Below are 23,846 nucleotides of genomic sequence, written 5' to 3' on the forward strand. Positions count from 1 at the left end.
AAGAGAAATGACGTTATTTGAATATGTGCCCAAAATCCTTAATGAATAACTTAGGACGAGTAGGAGGCAAATGCTGCCCCAGCTGTTTCCTGTTGAAAATGTCTGTGTAATGTAGATAAATGTGAGGGATTTTCTCTCTAAATCCGTCTCCTGTTCGCTAAATCTCACTTCTCCAAAACGAGCCTGCGCAATGGAACAAAGTCGGAATATTGAGATGTGACATTGCCCGCATCTCATCCTCTTTCTCCCCGTTTTTAATGACTTCAAACAAGTTCATTTTCGCCGGGCTTTGTCTTGCGGAGACCCGTGGGGATGTCTAGCGCTCTTTCCTTTCAGTGGCATTTATGTGATGTCTTTAAGGTAACTTACCTGCTTTCCTTTGACACTATATATTTATCACCTTGCTCAATATGTGCACAGAGCATCCTTGCCTATTTCAACTCAAACAACTTTGATTATTTAACTGTTTTTTTAAGTGCATGACAAATGTGGATTTTATTCTGATTTTTATCATTTTTATTCAGTTAGAGGGCAACTGTTCTGCATGTCTTGATGATATTTCCTTTTTCAACAGTTAGCAAGAGATTGTCCACCTTCTGCTTTAAGTGACTTCTTTTTTAATGTTGTCTTTTTTTTAAATTTTGACATGAATTGTGCATGCGTTCCACTGCTCGGATGAATGGGTTTTCATCCTCAGGGCTTCTGTGCGCCATGCGCTCTTTTTTCACCAGAAAGTCCTAATGCAGCTCTGCAACTTTCAAAGTATTTAGTGCTGAGTCTGCATTATTAAGTGCTAAATATCCAACCTGAGAACCTGAGGCTGCGGGGTAAAGAGAGAGGAGAGCTTAACGTGAAATAACGAAGGGCGTCGGGGCCGTGCGGTCGGGGTCGTGATGTGGATGGACAGTGTCTTGTGTTTATTCGTTTTATTATGTATATTTGGCCCACTCAGCTTCCTCGGCTGGGTTTGGCGGGAGAGCCGTTTTCCATCACACAGTTTGGATCAGAAAGATCCCTGGCGCTTTTTTGAATCTCCTATTCTGCTTTTTTTTTCAAATTTTTAAGCACTTTTGGTGTAGTTCCGTGCCTAACAACGCGCTGACAGCTATTTTTTGGCACAGGGATAAATGATAAAGCCTCATTACCAATTGGTGATTAACGATATATTTTCAATTTAATTGATTGATACGGATTGTAATTAGCTTATAAAGACATGTAGGCTTCAGGGGCTGAGTAACAAGATGATAAGGAGAGAAGTATGTTTTCAATTTGGACGCGCATGCTCGGCTGCGCACAGGCGCTCGGGAGCATCTGAGCTGGGCAGCCTCCTGTTTGACTCCGGCACCAAGTGGTAGTTTGGATTTTTAATACGTTTTTCCTCCACATATCCAAACTCCTGTAAAGTTTTAGGAGAGCGAAAGCCTGGAAGTTAGGGAAACAAGCCTTCAGCTCACTGGGATCAATCTCATGTGGGAAAATGTTTAGTGTTGCCATCACCGATGTGTCATTGAGCAAGGCGCTTGGCCACCAACTGTCACAGCAGATTTGCTCAGTTGCCAGCATATGAAAGCTGTGACTATAAAAGTGTGACTTCCCCGGCTTAAATTCAATGGAAATCTCTCTCTGATGATGCTCTGGCTGATCTGTTAAAGCTCTCCCTCTCTCCCTGTGCTGCAGAGTGCGATGTGCTGTATCTCCTGTAGCCACACCCTCTCACTACTGCTGTGCGTCCTCACCCTGACTCCGACGGCAACAGGGGCGGGCCCAGAGACCCTGTGCGGGGCGGAGCTGGTCGACACGCTGCAGTTTGTGTGTGGAGAGAGAGGCTTTTATTTCAGTAAGTGCACCTTTTTATTTATTCATAAAGGTTGGCTGTATCTGTCCCAGAGCTCTCCAGCTCCAGCGAGCTCATAAATAAAAAAGCAGCCGGTTTGACATCTTGTCTCGACTTTCCTTTCCCAGCATTATTGTTCCCTTTCTTCCTTCATTCATCACTCTTCCACGGTTACATCTTCTCTTTAAGTTCACATTCATCCCTGCACATATGTTTTACTGCTCCACTCTCATTGATGGACAGGAGCCCAGATTTTGAGCAAGCAAACTTAATCTAAATGTGGAATAATGGTAATTACCTATACTGTTGGTGGCAAATCCCTGTTTTGCTCATGGGTAAAGGGCTTTAAGTGGAATTTGGCTGACTATCTATGAGAAAGAGGAGGGGTAGAATCTAAATGTTACTGTGGAGTTTTTTCTTTTTTTCCACCAGAGAAGGGAAAACGACCCAAAGAAAACCCTCCACCAACAATCCAGGATTTAAATCTCAGATTTTTCCATTAAGGGTACAACCCAGCCCAGAACAGCACAGGATATATGAAGCAACCTAGGTTAGGTGCAATGTTCCACCAGCTGCCAGGGTTTCTCAGGACATGTATCCTGATCTCTCTGTCAGAGACGGGCAGCGTGACTGCACATTAGCAGCATCGCCAGCAAAACACAACAGAGCCAAGGTTTTTAACCTCGTTATTCACATTTCTTTGGCTGACATCCGCCAATTAGGCCAATTTGCACAGAATGTCCTGGAGGAGCATCACTTCTCCCCAAATGTCATGTTAAAATGGCTATAATAATGGATCGTCCCTGCGACTCCTGTGCCGCTTTGCATAACAATCCATTATTAATGGTTTGGTTCGGTCCCAAAGTTATGAAAGATTTTCCACATGTGGTAGACTTTGTCAGCTGCCAATTTCAAAAAGAAAAGAAGATATAAGATTTCTGTGGGAAATCAGCAGCATCTATAGTGTTCTCTTTTCCAGTAATTGATTGCTTTCGCCTCAACCTGAACCTGGAGTGGTTTGTACACCTTCTTGAGAACTTGGTGACTGATGGAAGATTAGGGGCCAGGAGGGGGCCACTCTTTGAATCCCAGCCTCAGTACAGCCGGGGAATAATGTAGAAGTGGCCAGTGTATAGTAAAGCAAATCTAAAGCAACAAAAATAGTACATGTTATCGGTAAGATATTAACAAAGTACAGCCATGCTAGCAGATCTGTGAGACTGTACACTGTACACACTAAACTGTGCTTTGAGCTATATTCCAACTTGCAATGTCATTAGTTTTGCAGGTATTTGGTCATAATCCAAAGTATTGGGCAAACTTTAATAATGTTAACCTGATGATGGCGCTATAGGAAAATTGAAGGGATCACCAAAGTTATTACAATTCATCCTTAAAGAGACATTTTTAATGTAAAACCATCTAGTAGTTATTAAGACATCCCACTCAGAACCTCATGGTGGTTCCAGAGAAAAAGTCATAAGGATTCATCCTCTGGGGACAATGAAAGTCTGTACAAAATTTCATAAATTATAAACCGCTGGATATACGGCCATTTTGAAGCCCAATCTGCAGTTCACTCAGAGGTTTGATGGCCTGATGGCCTACATCCACTGCTGCCCATTTAGTTGGGAACAGCACATGCACTGCATGTGGTGCTCTTGATTCTTAGACATCATGGTGTTTCTAACAGGAAATGTTTAGGTGTTTGAAGCAACAAAGAGTGCCTGTAAAGATTTGGGGGAAATTTATCTATCTTTCTATAGCATTTCATCTCTTTGATTCTTCTGAAAAGCCCAAAGTTTTGCATCATCTGAGACCTTTTTCCCCACTTCAACCAAATCAGTGACCGTCGTGCTCAGTAGAATTTTTTATTGTTAAGGGTGCTTGTGTTTGTGATACCTGCTTGCAGCCTTTAGCGCCTGCTCGTGGTACCAACAAAGCGTTCTTTTACGAAACCACTGAAGATGTGCTCCAACATGTTGTCTTAAAACTAATGTGGTAATGGGCAAAGAAGCATCCCAGAGCTCTGACCATCCAACACTATCGCCAGACAAGAACTGGATACTGGATAATTCAATCCAGTGCAACATCCAATGCCATGTGCCAGTGCCAATGTGTGCATTACAACATATAGTATGGTTAAGGTTAAGGGTAGCAAAAGACTGTGGCAGTGGTAAATAAAGGACATAAACTTTGGTTTCCTGCATGACAGCCAGACGTGCTACATCTGGATCCACCATCCCAACCTCCATGCTACATTTGCCTACATTGAGAGGGCACTACTTCCTGTATTGGCACTGCAGATTAACATTGGATGTGCAGTAAATTGTTGTCTACTATGGATGTATTTTCCTAGTTATATTGGGCTGCACCATCAGAACTCTCAGGTCCGTTGCATGCTCCCTTCTTGTCCATCCACAGCCCAGTATGGCTTAGAATTATTTGATGATGATTGTGGCACGCGATTTATGTCCAATGCCAACTGTAAGTACCAATGAAGAAAGTCGTGTTTCCTATATGTAGCTAGATGGAAAGCTATGGTGTGGAAGTTAGGACCGGGAATGGGGGCGTTACTAAAAATTGTGTTCAGTCCCACCCTAAAACTTAGTCTAACCCTTAACCCTAACCCTTATCCTATTAATCCTAATTCTTTAATTATTGTTATTGCCATGCATGGACATTGCAGAAATACTTTAAGGAAAGTGGCATAGACCATTCCAAAATGTCATTGAACGCCATCCAACGTTTTTTTGCAGAATCATCCAATATAAACCTTCTGTCTGGCAGTTGTGTCACCATGCACCTTGCTGCTGCTCCCCACCATCCCACTGCAACAATTCTCCACCCATGCCCGCAGCTTTTCCAAGACCAGTCAACATCATTCTCTGCATCGGGCCCCTTGTACGATGTTTGCCAGAGAGTTTGTTGGAGAGTCACCAAACTGCTGCAAAGCTGCAAGTCTTGTTCGTCCAGATGCTGCTGGCAGCACCGGCATGCTGTGGTCACAAGTGGTCATGACAGCCTTCTCAATTGCCAGCTTTCTGCCAGTTAAGACTTTCTGGTCTTTGGATTCCCTCCTGCTGCAGCACTTCTCTGCTGTAAATGACCATGTTCTCTTCGTTTAGGCTGAGAGACGTGGACCATGTGATCAAAGAGAGCTTTTTAGTAAATCATGCATCACATTTTGCATCTACATGATGCAAATATCAAGTCTTTTACCCAAAGACTTAGCTTTCTCTTCTTAGATGGTGATTGTAATTACATTTTGCTCAGTCTTTTTCTTGCTCACTTGTAAATCCCATCTTAATGATTTGAATCTTAGTTTGCAAAATGGTCTCAATGCAGCTGTAGCTTAAAGCTGACGAAATGCTCGAGATGTTGACAAGGTACGAGGGTGTCCAGAGATTGGATGATGTGATAATGTGACAAAGTGTGGGCTACTGATTGCAGACTTTTACTACAGGCTAAAGAATTGCAGCCCTACTGTCCATATTCAGCTCATAAGAAAATGTTAAATGTAGGCCAATGTACTGTAACTCATGAATCCTCATGCAGGATTCACTTTTTAAACAGGAAGAGACCTTTTTGTGGTATGGGGAATGTATTTATCTTTCCCGCATTACCTTACACTGTGCAGTCACTGAACTGCACACCATCCATCTATCAATGCCACATTTTCCTGTGTTGAAAAAGAGGTATATTTCACAAACACTCCATCCTTTTTCTGAAAAGGCTCGAGGTTTGAGCAGCAGGGTGCTGTGCCTTGGAAAATATGCTGCTCCCTGTCTTCCTCTGTTTCTCTCACTCTCTCATATTCTCTCTGTCATTCCTTTTTCTCCTCTCTTTTGGTCGCCACATATACCAGTGGCTGCATAGAACTATCTGGAGAATCCATTTGGATTCTGTCGTCTGTGGGACCCGACAGCGTAAAAGCTTGGCCAAAGTAGGCGTGCTCCTTTCCCTGAACTCTTCCCTTTCAGTCTGGCCATGTTGAACTTGGCAGCCCTCTGATTGATAATGTGTCCAGAGACAGTGTTGCCTTTGCCAATCCACCTTACGCATGTCACCAGTAAAAAAAGCACACTTGCATTTTAAAGACTACAGGTTTCCTACCCTGATAGAAATTTAAAATACAAGTTGGTAGAAGTTCTTCTTATTTTAGGTAATGAAACTAACTGCGGTCTATGGTACAGAAAAACCCCCACAACCGTAGTCAGTTTTTCCAATTATTAGACTGACCTAGAAATCCTCAGTTGTCTTTTTTTAATGCTTTAGCAGGCAGGACCATGGGGTGATTTCATTGCGATGTTCATTCCATGAATCAGATCTGTAATGGGAGTTTTTTGGCTAAAGTGTGAGTGCTAAGTGGCTCCCAGTCCTAAGTCACTTCATATTTGATCAGTTCATGCTAAAATATTCACTTTTTTTTCTACAGTAAGCATGAGATATTTAATCTTGCTGTTGATTTCTGTGAAATGAATGATGCGCAAACTCTGAATTACGACGAGATGGAATTATCCATCATTTTGGGCCAAGAGCTAATTGCTTATACACAAAGTTCAGCCAAATACAAAACACGTTTTTGTGTGTGTGTGTGTGTGTGTGTTTTGGCTTGTAGTGATGGCATGTGAGTTGAAGGTGGAAAGGAGAGGGGAAATTCATTTTAGCAGCCATTGATGAGACCGAAATCTGAGACGTTCAGTGGTAGTGTGTTAGTCCCTGTCAATCTTATTAAAAGCCACTGGAGCTGGAGAGGTAGAATGTGCAAATAGCATGTCACATGCATGCACGCACACACACACACACACACACACACACACACACACACACCAAACACACCCAAACACAACACAACACACACACACACACACACACACACACACACATTAGCTAGGCCTGGTCCCTCAGCAGCAGGGGATTATGTGGATTACAGGATGATCAGGACACCCTCTCTCTCTCTCCCCCCCCCCCCCCCCCCCCCCCCCCCCCCCCCCCCCCCCCCCCCCCCCCCCCCCCCCCCCCCCCCCCCCCCCCCCCCCCCCCCCCCCCCCCCCCCCCCCCCCCCCCCCCCCCCCCCCCCCCCCCCCCCCCCCCCCCCCCCCCCCCCCCCCCCCCCCCCCCCCCACCCCCCCCCCACCCACCCCCCCCCCCCCCCCCCCCCCCCCCCCCCCCCCCCCCCCCCCCCCCCCCACCCCCCCCCCCCCCCCCCCCCCCCCCCCCCCCTACCCCCCACCCCCCCCCCCCCCCCCACCCCCCCCCCCCCCCCCCCCCCCCCCCCCCCCACCCCCACACCCCCCCCCCCCCCCCCCCCCCCCCCCCCCCCCCCCTCCCTCGTTTTAAACTGGACCTGAACACACAGTGGAAGGCACTGAGATCTGAAGAAAGACCTCCTGTGTCCTCTCCATCACTGAGAAAAGGTGTCGTTTTCCCAATAAGACCTGAACTAAAAATCTCTGACCCTACTGCTCGGTGGAACAAAGACGTGTCTCATGAAAAGGACAGGCAGGCGTCCTCCAGATTTAGATATGATATGAGGGACCTCTGGGACTAAACAGTACTTTACATTTGAAACTCTTCATCCGTTTAATCCCGTCACATAATGTAGGACCTCTTCATAGAAAAAACAAGGATATATCTAGTTGCATTAGGGCCGAGATCACCGAGGTTCGTAGTTGTTATCCTTGAGCTTTTTGACATTCTTTCTTCTTCACCTTAGGTAGCCTCATAAATCATCTTTTATTTGGCATTCCATTTTTAAATGAAGCAAAGAACACTGCACACCTTTGATCACTTGTACTCACTTTATTACCAACATTTCATTGAAAATAGAAACGGCGACAAGGGGCAACACTGTCTAACCCCCTCAATAATTACAAATCTTATTATTGATACATATTGGTCACCAAAGAATCCAGGATCACTGGGATCCTTTAATTAACCTCAGACCTTGATTTTACCTTCATCTGGTAAAACCTTAAAGCGCCCATATTATGCTCATTTCCAGGGTCATAATTGTATTTTTAGTTGTACCAGAATAGGTTTACATGGTTGCATTTTCAAAAAACACCATCTTTTTGTTGTATTGCACATTGCTGCAGATCCTGTTTTCACCCTTTGTGTTTAGATTTCTGATTTAGCTACAGAGTGAGACATCTCACTTCTTTACTATCTTTGTTGGGAGTCACACATGCTCAGTAGCTAGGTAAGATCACATCAGCTTGAGAACCTTTTCTCCAACTCTGGTCAGTCCAAGGCAGGATTAGCTGGGAGACTTCTTCTAAACGAGGGACACTTGTGGAATACCTGCAGAACAGGGACATGGAAGTAGTTCTTTTGGAGATTATGGTGAACTAGTGTGTTTTGTAGCAGTGTTTTGTCATTGAGAACGAGCTAGCGTGCTACGGTTAGCTACCTCGTCTCGGCTAATGAGCTAGACAGCTCACCCCGAGACCGAAGGCAGAGGACAATCAGAAACCTGTATCTCACTCAAAACAACATGGATCGTTTTTTTTTCCCATGTTTTTATGCGTGTGGAAGTACCAGAAACACAAAATAACACCCCAAATCCCCCCAAAAGTGATTTTTTTTCATAATATGTGCACTTTAAAAAATGTGAGCCTTCTTATAATTTCAAATTTATGTTTCTAATGTTTCTATCACCAAGAAAAATAGATACCCTGACTGATTCCTACATTCGTTATTTATAATGTCACTTGAGAAATTATTTCTCATATCAATTTATTAAATGGCTATAAAAGTCAAATAGCTCAATACATTTCTTATCACTTTGTAATCTCTTAGTTATAATTTCTTTAGTTTCTTGTTTTGTATATCTCAATGATTTCTAAATGATGTCTTAGAATAAATCCATTTTGATCACTTAAGTCTAGCGGCCGGGCCTTTGACTAAGATTCTAGTGGCGCAGCAATGCGAGGAACACTTCACTCGCCATAAACTCTTTGTGGTACCAGTGATAAAGAGGTAGTTTCCAGTACTTTAGCAGCTCTTATAGTCCCTGCCCAGCCGTAAACTGCTTGACACTTTGTAGGAAGAGCAGTGCACAGGCTCCAAGAATCCACTGGTTTTTATTGACCATGACCAAGCTGTAAAACTCAGATGCTTTCTGTGCCACTCTGGAATGGGGGAATCCAGCCATCTCTCTCCAGTGCCGCTCTTCGGAGGAATGTACACTATGTGTGCTGAGTCTGTCAAACACCAAACGGTGTTAGATGGAGCAGTGCTGTGGCATCAGAAGAAACACTTAGTCAAATTTGACAGGTCGAAGACAGTTGGTGCCACTGCTTAGTTTTTGGTTAAAAACAATGCTTGCGCTCCAAAGGAATACTCCTTGGAGTTTCAAACACGTTAAAGGTGGTCCTGGAAAGTTCGTGGCGGACGACGGCTGTAGTCAGCTTGGATTCTTGGCAGATGCAATTTATTCCAAAGGCAATTGGGTGTTATGGAAAACAGAATGTATAAATGTGCAGAACATATCAAAACATCCATAGGAACTCCTCAAGCAGTCTGTTCAAACATGCAGCCCACTCATTCATTTCAACGAGACCTCTGTGAGTAGTCTGCTCTCACCAGACCAAGCCAAGCATTGGTCTGGGGAGTCTGCTCTGTATTTTCTCTGCACAAGAGGCGTGTCGGGCATAGTTCAAACGATTCTGTAGGTAACTGGAAAGTCCTTCAACCAATCAGACCAACGATCCGGGTGACGTAGAAGCGGCAGCGCCACCAACGGGTTGCCGCGCTTAATAATGTAAGTCAGTACAACATCATCCGGCGAGGTGCTGCTTTGGTCAGTCAAATACATGGACAGGCATACGTTTAACGTGAATGTCATCAAGGCAGAGGGTAGAATGAAATAAATAAAAACTCTCCAACATTGTAAAATCCTTTCTGGTAGTAATAAAAAAACTAAAACTGACAAACTTTCAAACCCATGGATGTTTTACTCTAACTAGCAGTCCTCAAGTGTATTTCGTTGTCTCGCCGGTATCCAAAGCAAAACGCCCCTACAACTCCGGCCTGCGAGTACCCTACCGATTTGTCATTGCACTGGACTTGAATTCTTTATTCCACGCCTCGATCTTCAAGTTCCGTCACATTGTGCTACTTCTGGCGGTGCTTCGCAACATTGAAGATGTACGGTAATTTAACTGTGTTGCGCACAAAGCGTTCGAACGATATATAGCTTTGAGAAGTTTTAACACATTGACGTCCTCTGCAAAGAAGCAAGCTATGAACCTTTTCAAACTATATGTTAATCCTGTATTTGATACTCAAAATTTTCCACAAACCGATTTTTGTGGGATATTACGTTTAACTAAACTGCCGTTTAACTACCTCTCGTTGGGCTACTAAAGTCGTTCATTTCTTAATGTAAACGTGCAAAAAGTATTTAGCCATTTTCCCCCCTTGAACATAATCAATCATAGACAAAAACCAAGTCACTCTGCCTCTTCATGATGGCTCAAACACTGACACGCGCTTTCTAATCTGACCTGAAACCCTCCGTTATCAACGTGGCTGATCTCTGCATCCTCCGTCCAGACTCCATTTCAAACAGCAGAGGGCCGAGAGGTGACTGGCACAAAAGGCTGTTTACCCTTATTTGTTTAACTACAGTCACAGCAAACAACTCTTTGTTTTTGAGGATTACAGCAGCTATCCATGGAATTGAAGCATTTAAAACCTTTAAAAGCTTTTAGACCTGATTATGATAGGCATGTTTTTTTCTCAAACCTGCCCGAGCTGATTATCCCATGTTACAACTGGTGCCAGCTGATTTTTCTCTCCCTTCCAGCTGTTTGTGCAGCAGGGTTGCAAGCTATTTTTAGAATAATAGCGGATGTTAATTGGTAAGGCTTTATTGGGAGGGATTGAAAAACAAGCCAGGCAACGAAGCATGGCCCCTCTTTTGGCTTTCAGCAGCAATTATATAATCGCCAGCCAGGACTCAACGTCATATTTCTCTCTTTCTAAAAAAATCAGGTGTTAAAATATCTGCCAAGTCTAGTCCCACTGATACGCCTCATAGGGAAGAAATAGCAGATTTAGTTTGTTCAGATCAGAGGTCTTCAATGTTTTTTAAGCCAAGGACCCCTTAACTGAAAGAGAGACGGAGCAGGGACCTCTACTACATAGGCTATATTGTAGAAATTAAGTTGCATATTAAACAGGGCCTACAATAACGTGTAGGGCAGGCCTTCACCTTAGTTTCATAATATACGAAGCAATAAAAATAGCATAATCATTGTTGTTTTTATGTTAAACATACATGTGACACATTAAATCTTTAACTTGTATCTGAGGATGGATATCCTAGTGACTACCTTACCTAGGCTATGGGCCAGTAAGCCTATCATCAGTGGGGATGTATATTTCCTAATAATATGTTTGATTCATGGTAAGACAATAATTTGGAGCCCCCCTGCATTGACTTTGAGGACCGCCCTAAGGGTCTTGAACCCCTTGTTGAAGATCCCTGGTTTAGATGACTGAAAAGACTGAAAAGAATGAATTACAAAAGGTGTAGCTGTTAGTACATTTGGAATTAATAAAAATGTCCAAAGCTAAATTCGGCTTTTTGTCATCTACATATTTCATTTAACACATCCCTTTTGGCAGTTTTAGATCTGGGTGAATCCTGTTCTTCTGTTCCTTAAATAATGCAGGTGCACGGGGTATTTTTAGCATCATTCTACCTGATGTGCAACATGAAAGCCTCCCAGTTGACTGTTTCTGAATGAAAGCTGCTCTCTGTCCAGACAGTTGGTCCAGAACAACATTGTCAGGACAAGGCAGACAGAGAGCAGAAGTTAATGCACTTTGTCAGCACTGGCAGGCTTCTGAGCCAAGAGCTATTAACTCTGAGAGGGAAAGGCATTTCCTCCTTGTAAATGCCATATTAAATTATTATTATTTTATTTGGTAACAGGGAAAAGCCCATCAGGGCTATGTTGCTCAAGGTGAGCAGGGAATTGTTAATGGAGAGTCTGCGTTTTTCTAGGGCCACCAAAAGAGGGTGGGTTGAGGGGATAAGGGAGTTGAAAAAGGAAGTGACTGTTGGCGTGACTTGGTAACTTGATGTAGCTACTGAGTCAACAAGCTGAGTATCACACTTTAAATAATGTTTTACCCATTTCTGCTAGTGATAATAGGACATTATAATAACACAATAACACAATTCTGACTTCTACTGGCCTTATACTCACGGTAATTTCTTGGGTGCATCTAGCCACCGTCTTCCATGTTTGACTCCAGGGTGCTCAGGCTTCTGCCAAATGAAAATGTGAATGAACAGTGGTACATTGCCAACAGGGGTGCGGCCTCAAAGCCCGCCTTGCTGTTTCTGTAGGTTGATCAGGCCCAGAGGGCTTGTGGTTTCGCCTCACTGGACGAGCCTCTGTGTAAAAGATACCTGGGCCAAAATGGCTGAGCGTGATATTCTCAACATTTGGGTGACGACGGCCCCCTTTTTACAGGGAAGCAGCTGCCAAAAAAAGTCTATAGTGTGCAATGTGATACACTGTATATTATACACGGAAGAAATCCATGTCATTAAGGCTGTTCATGTATCAGAGGAATTAGACCCATGACCCGGTCATTATCATTGCTTTGTTACAAGCATTGTAGCTGGACTCTAGTCGCAATTAGTTTGAGTAATTCTGTTAAAAGATATAAAGCAGAGCAAGAGAATGGTTGAAATGACGCTTTGTTCGCTAGACCCCTCCCCCTTTGTTACTATCACTAAATCTGTCAAGCTTTCCGTTGTCGCACAGCACATGTACAGCTTAGCTTACAATGATGAAAGCAGATTTACCCAAACCCTGGTCATATTTTATGTTTTGGATATGTGACCTTGTATTCATTGATGCAGTAATACTGATCATCTTGGTTTGGGGTTAGGGCTGAGGGAACATAGACAATGTAAAATAAGACTATTTCATTCTAATAAAAAACAATTCAGCTGATTAGCTTCAGGACAAGCAAGACAGATGTTTGATCTATGGTTCATTGTGCGTATTTTCAAACTGTAGGTTTCACTTTTCACGTTACAGAGAAAATAATAATCTAAAAGGCTATCTGAGATCACAAATTTGGCTGGCATGGTTGGAGTATAAGCTTTTCCTCGTCCAATAGGCACGACAGGGCAACTTTAGCTTTAGCTTACACTCCTATGTAGCGTCCAAGACACAGTGGGGACATACTATACACGGTGGATTTGGTCATGAACGTGGCTTTTCTTTTATGCATAACTTGTAACCCCAAAAAATAATGTAGTATAAAATGCTGCTGGCCTTGGAAGTAATGCTGGCTTTTTTTTTTATCTTATCTGTGAGCAGTAAGCTAGATAGCCGGACATGCTGAGGTTTGTGGCTAACGTTAAAGCCGATAAACACGCTGTTTAATTAATTCCTCACACTTTTGCTCTTGTATTTCAAGTTTTAGAGAGGTGAAAGACTTGGAAGAAGAAGCTTTCAATTTGAAATGCAGTTTGCTTGAACAATGAATAAAACAGCACAGAAGGAATTTGTAACCCAGAGATTCAGCAGAAATGACCAGCTATGTCGTTGCCAAAGCTAACTAACTCCTTTTGGTGTTCTTCTCAAACAGGTAAACCAGCAGGCTATGGCCCCAATGCACGGCGGTCACGTGGCATTGTGGACGAGTGCTGCTTCCAAAGCTGTGAGCTGCGGCGCCTCGAGATGTACTGTGCACCTGCCAAGACAAGCAAGGCTGCTCGCTCTGTGCGTGCACAGCGCCACACAGATATGCCGAGAGTACCTAAGGTTAGTACCGCAGGGCACAAAGTGGACAAGGGCACAGAGCGAAGGACAGCACAGCAGCCAGACAAGACAAAAAACAAGAAGGTGAGCACAGCACCAAACAGGTACACTCAAAAAAACGATTTACTCAACAGGAAATGTGTAAGAAAAAATAGAATAGAATTTTTTTTGGTAGCTTCTGTCAAAGCATGCAGGAATAATATCCTGAGATTTTAAAGAAATTGCTTTTTTTCTCGTTGCTGAGTGTTACATGAGAAGATTGATACAACACACACATATGCTCATTCAGTATGACATTACAGCAAGCAGGTGGTAGCTTAGCTTAGCATAAAGACAGGGGAATCAGTTAGCCTAGCTCCACCCACAGATGCACAGCCAAGAAATAGTATTACAAATTGTCATTTTATGTTCAGTTTTGTGTATGGATTAAACAAACAAGATAAAATGTGTTAATCAGCTATGTTTAAGTCTGATTTTGTTATCTTTGGACATAGCCAGCCTAAGCTCACAAAGTAATGAAACTTAAAAAAGCTGGGCACTTTCTGGTAGACCAAGGCAAACAGCTTTACCCTGTTTCCAGTCTTTATGCTAAGCTAAGATAACTAGCTGGTGGCTGTAGGTACATGCTAGCAAACATCAGCAACTTCTCAACTAATTAAAGTTACGTACTGTTACTTTAAGGGGTCATTAGATTCAAGTTTGCTAGCAGCTTACTGTTTGGCAAGACAAAATAATTCATCCAACTTAAGTGTCTTCGTTTTCCTCCCACAGAGACCTTTACCTGGACATAGTCATTCATCCTTCAAGGTATGCATGCCAGTGGATACTTTTTTAAACTTCATTTTATTGGTATTTCTTTAACCCTCAACTCTGAAATTCAGAGTTTCAAGTGCTCCAAAAGCAGTGCAACCTTTATTTTGAAAGGAGAAAGATTCATGTAACCAGTCTTTGTTCTAAAATCTTTATCTCTTAGTCAAAGAAAAATAGCGTGAGGTCTAAATGCAGACTCTGTTTCATCCTCGAGTTGCCAACATGCGGGAGAGTGTGATCCTTTTAAGATTCGACCGTGTACTTTTTACCCTTCTCTCAAAAAAGAAAACCATTAGCAGCAAGAGAAGGAACTAAGTGTTTTTTGTGGTAGACCCAGTGGCACTCCTGCTCCCCAGGCATCTCCACTCTACTACTGTACATTATGTGCTGACATCTCACCATAAAGAGACTGGCACATGCAAGGTCCAGAGAAGGAAGCAAGCATATAACGTTTAGTGTGTCTCTTCTTGCAGTGGCTTCTCCATCGCTCATCTGTTCATTAACTCTGTGAAAAGTTTTATTTTTACCATCCAAGATCCAATTCTGTCCAAAGCTTGCTCACTTCATCCTGTCTACTGTGTCTCTGCTCAGGTCTAAAATGTGCTTCTCTTTCTTTGCAGGAAGTTCATCAGAAAAACTCAAGTCGAGGCAACACTGGGGGCAGAAATTACCGAATGTAGGAAAAGAAGGAATGGACAAATGCCCAGCGACTTGGGAAGAGAGAAGGGAGTGGCCTTACCTGGTACCCCTGTGGAATGGTTCACTGTAAAACAAAACAAAAAGAATGCTAACAAAGGTCCCAAAAGCTCTTCAAAATGATTGAAACCTGAGAGTTAAGTGGTGTTTAAGGGTTTGATGAGGGATCTTGTGATTATTTTATACACTGCACCATTCCATATCGGGAAGAATTCTTTGTTAATGCAATGTAAAAGACTAGTTTAGCTGCTGAGACACGAACAAGAGCTTATTATACCTCCATGTGTGAGCTGCAGCATCCCCTGGCTCCAGGAAAGGTGGGAACGGATCTGGGCTTCAGCCAATCAGTGAGCGACAGGCTATGTTTGAGAATGAGCAGTCCATCCTGTCCCCTGAACTTTGCGGCGGTAAATCCTTTCAGTCAGAGAGACTCAGATTCTGATTCAAAGTGCAATTTGGCATAAGTCAGTGGAATAAGTCAAATAGCAACAATCAGGCAAAATGTTTGTCGTGGCCAAATCTGATTTTTGTCAACAATCCAGTAACCGGTGATCAACATTTGAGTCTAATTGGAGGCCTGTATTCAAGGTTAAGGGCAAGTCATGAAAGTTTAGTCACAGCAAGTCAACAAGCGCTCTAAAAAGAGAACTAACAATATGTTCCCAAATCTGTCAACACTTAAATTTGAAGCAAGAGGAGAGACTAAGAATAGCCACGTAGATGGGAAGTTAAAACGATGGATCAATCTCGGCCTGTTATATTTTGGTCTTTTAGGGAGGCCGAGAACTTTGCCACTTCAGTTATCGCTTGGACTGCATTATTTGTCATCATGGCGAGGGTTCAACAAAACTCCACAGCATCTGTTGCAAAGTCCACCGGGGTAACATGCAGATTAGATTATTTGGTAAATATTGCAAACCAAATGACAAGTCTTCCTGGAGATATATGAGATACGGCACACATAAAACAGTCCAAAAACACACATAAAAAACACCCACAGTGTAAATGAGAGTTGTATAACTGTGAGTAAGGGTCAAACACACACACACACACACACACACACACACACACACTTTTCATTTAAAGCCAGTTCTGAGAAGTCCTTGCATGAGGACTGACAGTCACGGCTGTTTGTTCAAGCCTCCATGCGGATTTACAGTAGTTATATTGGGTTACAGACAACCCAAGACATCTCATCTCTGCCTCCTCTGCCTGTGTATAATCAAACAGTACTCCCATTTATGTTAACCTATGCATACCTATCATTCATTGTACATGATGGTTTCATATAACAAAACTGTATTAAGAATCCTATCCACTGTATAATGGTGCTATTTTGTAGTTTGTTACTTGCAAGAGACGGCTGATACAGACAGATGGCAGGGCTTACATTGGAGGTCTTCCCTTTTGCACAGCCTTGTGGCCACCATTTTAATAGTGTTTTTATTTGTAAGCTGTTTAATAAGGTAGTAGTGTAAGCGAGTAAATGTATCTGTGAAATCTGTGAATGCATGGAGATAAAAAAAAGAAGAAAATATCATGTTGTGGTCCCAAGAAGGCAAAATGCTATTTTTTCTACTGTTTTTGAATTATTTTCTCAATATAGATCCCTTATGCCAAATAACTTGACAAAAGTACTGTGAACTGTGATTCTTCCAATTGTATTAAGATTGTTAAAAGTCATGGTGTGCTTTTGTCTCTCCTGAGATGTGTGTGTTTACACGCGCCTCACTGGAAGCCAAGGTATTGATTATTAAAAACACTTAACGCGAGACTACACAACCTTTGCTGAACAGCGGCCACTGTGGCTACAAGTGGTAATTACAGGATCATGGCATTGAACATTTGCCTTCATTTCCCAAGATTTTCTTGAGTCAGACAACATTATTTTTTCATCAGTGACACACTAAAATGGAGTGTAACAGGAGCACAAGTAGACAACAACAACAATATCAGCAAATGTACTCATTAATGTCACACAGTGTCTAGCTTAAAGGAATAGTTCGACATTTTGTGAAATTCCCTTTCTTGCTGAGAAGATCAAAACCACTTTTGTGTCTTTCATATGTAAGTACAATACAAGGCTTCAGCCGGCAGCCGGTTAGCTAGTCTTTGCACAAAAAGTGGAAACAGGAGGAATCACCTTGCCTGCCTTTGTGCAAAGTCAACAACATCCGCCTACCGGCACCACTAAAGCTCACAAAATAACACAAGAAGGGACCCTACATTGGGTCAGTTTTTTTTTTTTTTCAAACAGATTAAACAAACAGGATGTGTGTATTTACATGCAAGTTTTAGAAGTGCTAGTTGGCAAGATAGCCAAGTAAGCAGTTTCCCCATTGCCAGTAGTCATGACAGGCTAAGCCAACTGGCTCCTGGCTGTAGCTTGATATTTTGCCTACAGATATGAGAGTGTTATCAATATTCTCATGTAACTCCGGGCAAGAATGTAAATAAGCTTATTTCCCTAAATGTCAAACTATTGCTTTAAGTTTGCCAACGCTGCCAGCTAATATTAGCCTGCATAAGCTACTGGTCATACCAGACCAATTAAGGCTATAGTGGCCAAATTGAATTGCCACTATGTTGAATTGAGCAACGGTGCATTTTGTTGCTTATTAATTAATTTGTTAGAGGAAGAATGTGTTATTCCCTCAGAACGTTACAAAGTCTCACTTTAGGAATAAGCCAGGAGTTTAATTTACGTTTTATCTACGTTGTTAGAAGCTCTCTGAATTCACTGATTAAATTAAAAAAGTTTTCATCTGTACGATCATAATGTATGCAGCCTCCTTTGGTGTCTATTCCTTACAAACAATATTACCAGTCGGCCTGGCGGCTGAAATAAAAAATAAGCTGGTTGAAGAAAAACTCGGGTTCCCCCAGATTTTCAGATGTACAGTACAAACCAAAGAGATCAATTCACACACTGCATCTGGTACCTGAAAAACAGCTTATAATGTAATGCATAGCGAAGTGAGACAGACATAAGTCCCTTTCTGTGTATCAGTTCTTTTTTTTTTAAGAAAGCTGCAGCAACCAACTTTAAATCCTGTTGACTATGAATCATTCAAACACTCTGTCACTTGTGTGAAATAAAAATCAATAAAGTCTAAAATGTGGGAGTGAGAGCGTCACCAATCTGGGAGGTGTTTAATGAGAAAGATGTCATTTCATGAGAAGTCCAAGAAACTGTTTGATTACAGCGCTGTTATTCATGGTGCTCGATTGCCTTCTGTAGAAAATAATACTGACAAATTGTTCACCATTCCTGCTGAATAAACCACTTGTCAACATCATGGAAATGGCTGAAGAGTTTTTCTTCATGCATCACACACATAACAATACAGTTTTTGCTTGAATATTACATGACCCTCAGTATTCAGACCCTTTGCTATGACACTTGAAATTAACCTCAGGTGAATCCCATTTCTCTTCATCATCTTTGAGACGATTCAACACCTTGATTGGGGTCCACCTGTGGTGAATTCAACGGATTGGACATGATTAGTAAAGTTTATATAAAGGTCTCACAGCTGACCTACAGAGCTTTAGAGACAGGGTTTTGTCAAGGATACACAAAATGCATGCAATGAAGATAAAGAGCACAATGGGGGCCCTAATTCTTAAATGGAAAAACCAGGTCTCCTCCTAGAGCTGGTTGCCCGGCCAAGCTGAGCAATCAGTGGAGAAGGGCTCTCATTAAGAGACGTGTTTTAAGAATCTGATGGTCAAAGCCTCTCCTCAGTAAGAGACTTGTGAAAGCCTCTTTGGAGTTTGCAACAAACACTGTGCAAAACTTTTGCGTCATACCCAAAAAGACTCAAGGCTCTAATTGCTGGCTAAAGTGCTTTCACAAAGTACTGAATCTGAATACTGTCAGTTTTTTTTTTCTTTTTCTTTCTTTTTTAAAAAATTCTCAAAATGTTCCAAAATCATTTCACTTTGTCATTACGGGGTGGATTAAGAGTGAATAAATATAAATGATTGTAGCATGAGGTTGGCACATAACAAAATGTAAAGGGGTTGAGTACTTTCTAAATGCACTGCACACTCTAATAAAACCCCTGAGGAAGCATCATCCTGGACAGACTCGTCTTGTGCAACCTCACGCCGGTAAACTCTATTCAGCTTTTGTGAGGAACCCTGTGGATTTCGACACATAAACAGCAGATGATTGCAAAGCCGAGGTTTGTCTCTCTTGAGCATGTACAGACCTTTTAAAGCCATTGTGCCTATAGAGATGAAGCCGTAAGTCAAGCTGAAGCTCTGAGCGTTTTGCAGTATAAAACTGAGTGGGTGCTGAATGACAAAGTGATACTCCCTAAGAGGTGGCGGGGTCTGCCAAAGCAAACACACCGGGGCGTGGTGCTCCCTGAGGCCATGGCTGCATGTTCAGCTCTTCGGAGAATGCTTGCAGTGACAGCACCAAGCTCTAACTTACTCTCTGTCAGCACTTTTTAAAACTGATGCGTGTGGGACAACAATCAAACGATGATATATTGGCTCTCTGGCCGGCGCACAGCAGACGGCGGGGATCAGAATGTGGAGCAGCAGGGAGGTTGGCGAGGTCCAGGTCATCCTGGCCATCCTGGATGTTATTTCATCCGTCTCCATGACTAATACTGAATCAATTATCTCTTCCTAATGGTCCAATGGGAGGCTGCAAGCTTGCAAGATTTAGAGTTCAAATAAATCAGGGAGAAATTGTGTGCAGAGAGGTCTGGGCAGTGGCGGGTAACCAAGCCATCATAAATATACCAATTATCCAAGTGAATATGGATGCACGGTATCATCTAGTTGTAATAATTATAAAACACAAACGTCAGGTTGTCTTAGAAATGCTCTGTTTATCTTCTTATATGGGCTAATTTTGGATTACATGGTGACTCAAGGAGTGCAACACAAAGCTGTTTGAATAACCTCAAGGAACAGGATGGTTCTGAAAAAGAAAACAATCCGTTTCCCATTGATCTGCGTGCACTCGGGATCCATTGCATCTAAGGACACGGATTTTGGACTGAGCCCTGAAACACAATCTCTCCACACTCTTTAGTGCCTCGTCTTAAACACACAAACACAATTGTCTTTTGAATAACCTTGTGGCCTGTTTTACTACACTCACCAATTTTACTACTTATTTCACTGGTTGTTTTACAGGAAAAGCGGTTGTGAGGCTTCATCAGTCTTCAACCATTCATCCCCCCCCCCACCCCCCAAATACGCCCACAGGATTTCACTTAGCTAGGTTTAATTTTTACTCCTCCTGTTGTCAACTCAGCATTCGTTGTCTCTAATCCCAAATATTCTCATATCCGGAGGCTAGCATCCAGTCTTGGCTAGTGATGAGTTGATCGTGACAAATTTACAAGTAGCCTATTGTGTCACATTTTAGTGTTAACTTGAGCCAAGGAAAGATGTAAAAGGAAATGGAGACACTGGAGTCCAACAAGTGAGCCTGTGAGCCTTGCACTACAACGGGAATGTTAGCAGTTAGATTTAAGCATGTGTAAAAAAAAAAAAAAAAGTGTCTTAACCATTGTAGGAGATTCTCCTTCTTTCTCAATTTCAGTCGACAGTGGAAATTCACTGAGGCTTGATTATAGCAGTGTTGGCTCAGCTGTGTGCTTTAAGAACCCATGATGTCAGAGCCTTATTTTCCTTGGAGAGACTCTCATCAGCTGCATTGTTCCAGGAAACCATGGTCTGTTCTCTGGGCAACACAAAAAAACCTGCCCAAAATGTGGTCCCCCCTCCCCCCTCCATTTGCACCCACATCTCTGCTGAATGCAGCATGCCGGCCTCTGGCACAACTCAAGTCTCGGCAGCACAAATACACAGATATCAAACATCATGTATGGAGCACCAGTGCATCACATTTCCCTGGAACCGGAGCCTCCCCCTCTGCTCTGACGGAGAGCTGTTTGGTTTTTCTTTCCTTTATAGTTTCTATTAGAAGACGAGTGTCTGTGATGAAAGGCAGCGTGTTAATACAGGGCGAGGAAATAATGTGTTGTCCCCCGGAGGATTATAAAACAATGCTGCTACTGATGTCATAGGGCTCAGACTTCTGAGGCCTCTTTATGCACAAAGCTGTAGGCGGTGTGATTGAAATACAGCACCGGCCACTGACAGGTGATGCAAGCAGCTGACAGAGCTGATGAAAAAACTACTCTGCAGCTTGAGTTCAAAATTTAAACCATGCATGAGGTCGGATCAAATCTGGACGCAATTACGTCGGCATACAAACAAGACCTAATGTAAATCAGCGACAGCACAGTCAGTGGTTGAGTAAACTTTACTGGCATCGGTTAAAGATTTGACGAGCTGTGTCGTGGAAACATAAAGATTTAGTAAATAATGTTCATGGATACCCACGGACTCACATCTGGTCCTCATAAGACCATTTGACTCTTGGCTTTTCTGCTAATGTTCTTTGTTAGAGAATTATGGTAATGATTTCTTAGAAGTTCAGACCAGGGAGAAAAAATCCGTTACCAGATAAAGACCTTCACCACAGCTCAGAGTTCATTGAATCTTCACAGTGAGTGTCAAGGAAGCTGTTGGGGCCCAGAAGCTTTGGATCAGGTGGCATTAATACAGCCTATAACAGGAGAAATATGGGAATATGGGAAGGAGAGATTATCACAAAGAGAGAGAGACAGAGTGAGAAAGGTTACAACAACAGAGCATGAAGCTCACAAGTTCAGTTGTGCTTCTGCTGGAACGGCCATGCCCCTGTGGACAAGTTCAGTCCTTCAGTAGAAGTCCTCGCCCTCCAACAATAATACTTACAAAATAAAGGCTGACCGCTCCAAGTAAAACCCCTTCAGCTGAGTTCAATAGCTAGAGTATTATTCATGTCCCGGCTCTCCATCCCCTGCCCTACGGCTCCTGTGATGTTAATAAGGTAAGAATTTAGAGTCGAGAAGAGCTATGTCAACATGAAGTTCCTTTGGTTTTTGCCTGCCTCCGTCTTTTATCGTCAACTGATGATGGTGTGTGTGCTTGTCGATCAAACGTTCCCAAGGATTGATCACAGAGTTGTGGAATATCACATTCTCCTTTAAATTAATATTTAGACATCTGGGGAAATAACGTATTGTTTATTCACTTTCTTTTTGGGAGTTAGATGAGAAGATTGATATCACATATCTAAATCAATCAGCTTGTTACCTTAGCATTGCATAAAGACTGAAAGTACTTTGGCTGTCAAAGGTAAACAACCCTGCCTACCAGCACCTCGAAAGCTTACTAGTGAACACATCAGATCTTGTTTGTGTAATCCATACAAAAGCAGCGTAAAAAGAGTTAAAATCTACAGCCCAAACTTCCCTTTCCCGAGCCACATCAGCCAGCTCTGACTGGGGGTTCCCAGGCCAGTGTGGGGACATAATCTCTCCACCTATAGTCCTGGGTCCCCCAGGCCTCATCCCAGCTAGACGTGCCTGGAACACCTCCCTAGGGTGGCACCCAAGGAGCATCCTTACTAGGTGCCCGAATCACCTCGTCTGGCTCTTTCCATGCAAAGGTGCAAACGACTCTACTCTGAGGTCCTCTCAGATGACCGAGCTTCTCTCCCTATCTCCAAGAGAGACGCCAGCCACCCTCCAAAAAAAAATCCATTTTGGCCGCTTATGCCCGCAGTCTAGTTATTTTGGTCATGATCCAGCTTTCATGACCATAGGTGAGAGTCATAGGGGTAATTTACAGTGGGGATGGCCAAAACTGGCCTGTGCAACCCCCTCAAATATCTAATCATAATTTCCTTTACATAAATAAAGACATTTGCACCATGACTTGATGCAGAAAAGGCACAAATTGTTGCAGAAAAATCCACCAGAATGCAGAAAATAAAGTGTTTGAGATGCAAAAACTGTCAAGTTTATTTAAAAGTGAAGAGCTCATCTCCCCCCCACCTTGCAATGTTGAACCCAAAGTAACGCACTTGGTGAGGGTAGGAATGAAAATTGACTGGTAGATTGAGAGCTTTGCCTTGTGGCTCAGCTCTCTTTTCGTCATAGCGGTGCGGTAAAATGCATTGTCCCCTCAATCCTATAAGACCTGTGGTACCTAAGTGGTTCAATTGGGGTAAGGACCTTTACCCAGAGGTGGGCCATTAGGGCCAGCAAGGCCTTCTCTGCTGGCCAAGAGATTTTCAGAATCAGCATATTATATATTTATAATTATAGCCTAAGTATGTATTTTCTAAAATATATATATATAGTACTATATATTTATTAATTTCAAATGCATTTTACAAAGTCCGTTCCCACAAGTCAATTACCATCATTTCATCATTACTCTCTCCCGAGCTCGGTTGTGCTGCTTTCAGTGCATCTCATAAATTACAGCTTTTATCCAATCAGATTTCTTCCCTGTGCTCTCTCCGTGTGAAAAGTTCTACTCTGAGGCCTTGTCGATCGTCATATTCTTTAGCCAATCAAATTTCGTTTTTCCCCTTTTGGGCGTGTTCATTGACAGGTGGGCGCCTTCTGAACTTTAATGGCCACCTACGTCGGCATTTTTCGGACCAGTTAGCTAACTGAAGCATACTAGCTAGCATCACATAACCGTAGCACTAGCGACATTTCCAGTTCGTTTAGAGTTTTAAATGTAACCTAAAGTTATAGACAGAAAGGAGGATGGACGTTTTCTTCAAATGATGGGCAGCCTTGGTAAGTTTAATGCATATTTCAGCATTT

The 23,846-nt window shown here is 42.7% G+C and overlaps 2 protein-coding genes across 2 annotated transcripts in view; both read left to right on the top strand.

The window, feature by feature from the left end:
* The first annotated feature begins 36 nt into the window (after positions 1-36).
* igf1 (insulin-like growth factor 1) lies at positions 37-16,812 on the top strand. The gene is made up of 5 exons (XM_032505674.1): positions 37-360; positions 1,678-1,837; positions 13,463-13,719; positions 14,407-14,442; positions 15,066-16,812. The coding sequence occupies exons 1-5, from the start codon at positions 313-315 to the stop codon at positions 15,123-15,125; spliced, it is 561 nt and encodes a 186-aa protein (XP_032361565.1). The 5' UTR covers positions 37-312; the 3' UTR covers positions 15,126-16,812.
* Positions 16,813-23,706: 6,894 nt separating this feature from the next.
* Positions 23,707-23,846, top strand: part of nup37 (nucleoporin 37) — a 34,020-nt gene continuing 33,880 nt past the window's right edge. The window contains exon 1 of the mRNA XM_032505664.1: positions 23,707-23,819. The gene's annotated coding sequence lies outside the window, so the exon portion shown is untranslated. The remainder of the gene's footprint in view (positions 23,820-23,846) is intronic.

Source organism: Etheostoma spectabile, chromosome 23 (genome assembly GCF_008692095.1).
Source record: "Etheostoma spectabile isolate EspeVRDwgs_2016 chromosome 23, UIUC_Espe_1.0, whole genome shotgun sequence".
Lineage (NCBI taxonomy): Eukaryota > Metazoa > Chordata > Actinopteri > Perciformes > Percidae > Etheostoma > Etheostoma spectabile.

Coding starts and splice junctions, on each gene's coding strand:
- igf1 (XM_032505674.1), top strand. CDS start 313: ATGTCTAGCGCTCTTTCCTTTCAGTGGCATTTATGTGATGTCTTTAAG. Junction 1,838..13,462: donor AGAGAGAGGCTTTTATTTCA/GTAAGTGCACCT, acceptor CTTCTCAAACAG/GTAAACCAGCAGGCTATGGC. Junction 13,720..14,406: donor ACAAGACAAAAAACAAGAAG/GTGAGCACAGCA, acceptor TTCCTCCCACAG/AGACCTTTACCTGGACATAG.